The 2743-nt window shown below is 39.3% G+C and overlaps 1 protein-coding gene across 1 annotated transcript in view; it reads right to left on the reverse strand.

Moving 5' to 3' along the window:
- The window catches only part of Pbrm1 (polybromo 1), a 109174-nt gene that overhangs the window by 33362 nt on the left and 73069 nt on the right, over nucleotides 1-2743 (reverse strand). The window contains exon 24 of the mRNA XM_026779989.1: nucleotides 637-782. Coding sequence (XP_026635790.1) covers nucleotides 637-782 — 146 coding nt within the window. The remainder of the gene's footprint in view (nucleotides 1-636; nucleotides 783-2743) is intronic.

Raw genomic sequence — 2743 nt, forward strand, 5'->3', positions numbered from 1 at the left:
AAAAAAAAAGAGTCCAAGTGCTCATGATGGTCTCTGAAAACCTTACATAATTTGCATATTATCCTTTGCCCCTCTCTACTACCGTATACAGGATTCACTCTGCTAGTAGCAAATTGCTGGTTTAAGTGTGGTGTACTTATCTCTCAAGTCTTTACATTGGCTATTAACTCTGCTTGGAATGTTTTCTCCAATATTCACAATTTCTTCATGTTAGCTCAACTGCCAGATTTTGAGTGAAATTTATACAGACCATTCTCTCTGTTCTGACCCCCTTTCTGGCTCCAATTTCAACAGTATGTATCAGGATCTAACATACAACTTTACTTATCCAAGATGCTTTTATTTATTTTCCTATTTGAACAAATCTCTACTGAAGCAAAATTATCTTTGATTTTTTTAGTGTTTGTCTGTTTTGAGACAGGATCTAGTCTGGAACCTTTGCTCTTCCTGTCCTAGCCTTCCAATTTCTGGGACTGTACACTTGTGTATACTATTCTGCTTGTCACAAAAGTAGGAGCAGGAAAATGTGGTGTGAGGAAGCTGGAGAAACTGCCAGGGGAGGGACTTTTGTCTTTGCTCTGAGCGTGGAATACTAAGTCTCAACTCTCAGTCCCAACCGCATCTTCCCTAATTCACCTGCCCACACGAGGGCGCACCAAGCCATGGGATTTGATGAAGACACAGTCGCCAACCTTCAGCCACATGTCATTGTAATGAAGCTGCTCAAAGTAGTGGCAACCTGGTTCACCATTGGACATATCCACAGGAACATCTTCTTTTTCCTGTGGAGAGGAACAAATTTTATACAACCTTCTTTATCGTATTTAATTTAAAGGATTTCCCCATCCCTCTGTGGTAACAGGGATGGAACCTAGGACTCTGTACGTGCTGAGCAAGTACCGATATCTCAAACCATTTATTTACTTATTTTTAAAACAGGGTCTTATTAAATTGAGCCTGAACTCTTTCTATAGTTCAAGCAGGTCCTAAGCTTTCCTTTCTCTTGCTTCAACCTTTCAAAACCCTGGAATTATAAGCATGTGACACCAGGACCAGCTTCTTCTTAATAATATCTTTATAAATTAAGTTTATTCAATCTCTTCTAACAATGTAGCTCATTTTATCGGCCACTTGGAATGTAATACTTCTTTCTGATCCCTGCAGGATTCAGAAATATAACAAGTTGGCCTTTAAGTTGCCTTTGTGATACACCCAACAATTCTGCCTATCTTTTCTATTCTAATTTCCGATTAAATCTCTGGTGAAGCACCCAGAGAAAGTCATTCATTAACACAACAGAAATGAATGTGAGGACTGGTTTCCTACATGACAGAAGCACATACCAAACTCATCTCCAGACTAAGTAGGAAAGTGGAGTGGCAGAGCAGATAAACTGCAGGAGCCATGGCAGTGATGGGGCTGAGGTCAATTTGGAGTATTTACCTGACACCTACTCCTCTCCAGACCTGTTCTATATTATTGGGAAGGCTGATAACAACAGGCTGGGGACGGAGGAGGTACTGAAACTGAGGAGACCCACACTGCCCAAGAAAAAGAGTCCAGTTAGAAGCCTCCCTCCTTGTCTGGATCTGTGCTTCTAACCCTCTGTTTCCATAAAGTATAATAACCCTCCACTGTAGCCTCTTCTTACCTACCATTAGACAAGTAAAGCAGGGAGAGGAGAACTAACCACTATCTTGGTACGTTCCCGACCTCTACTATACTTTCTTTCTTTCCTTCTTTTTTTTTTTTTTCCCGAGACAGGGTTTCCCAGTAGCTATGGAGCCACTCCTGGAGCTAGCTCTTGTAGATCAGGCTGGCCTCGAACTCACAGAGATCTGTCTGCCTCTGCCTCCCAAATGCTGGGATTAAAGGTGTGCGCCACCACTGACTGGCTTTCTGATTTTTTATGCTTAATTTCTTCATCTATAAAATGAATGACAGTGTGCCCCTCAGATGGGATTGTTGGAAAGCATAAGTGATACAAAAATGCTAGTTAAAAAAAAACTAATAATCTAATGAAATATAAAAAATCCTTTGAGTCAGGCATTAGTGGTGCATGCCTTTAATCTAAGCACTCGGGAGGCAGAGGCAGGCACATTTCTGTGAGTTTGAGGCCAGCCTGGTCTATGACAGAGTGACTTTCAGGACAGTCAAGACAGAAAGAGAAACCTTTTCTCAAAAAACCAAAATAAGTAAATAATCACAAAACAACAAAAACCCTTTATTTTGAATAATCTCTTCATTTCTAAGTGGAACATTTTCTTCCTTGATCATTTTGATCATGTTTTTTTAAAAAATGGATTTACTTCACTTATAAAAATACCATTTCTTCAATTTTCATATGATATTGATTTCATATTTCAAAATTTCATGTTGTACATGAGACCAACATACAGTTTTCTGATGGTCTTTGCAGGGTACAGAATACAGTTTGCTCTGGCTTTTCACAATGAACTAAGAAGGGGTTTTGTTTCCACACTATCAAGTAGCTTAAATAGTTTTTTGTTTTATTTTTTTTGGACAGGGTTTCTTTATGTAGACCAGGCAGGCCTTGAATTCAGAGATCACTCTGCCTCTGATGCTTGAGTGCTGGGATTAAAGGCATGTGCCACCATGGCTGGCTTAAACAGCCTTTAATTATAGCAGCCCTGCAGAGTTAAAAAGAATACACCTATGGATGCTTAATACTCAATATTCATTGGTCTATTTGATTTAATTTTTTATGATTATGAGTATTTTG

The sequence above is a fragment of the Microtus ochrogaster genome, chromosome 6 (assembly GCF_000317375.1).
Source record: "Microtus ochrogaster isolate Prairie Vole_2 chromosome 6, MicOch1.0, whole genome shotgun sequence".
Classification (NCBI taxonomy): domain Eukaryota; kingdom Metazoa; phylum Chordata; class Mammalia; order Rodentia; family Cricetidae; genus Microtus; species Microtus ochrogaster.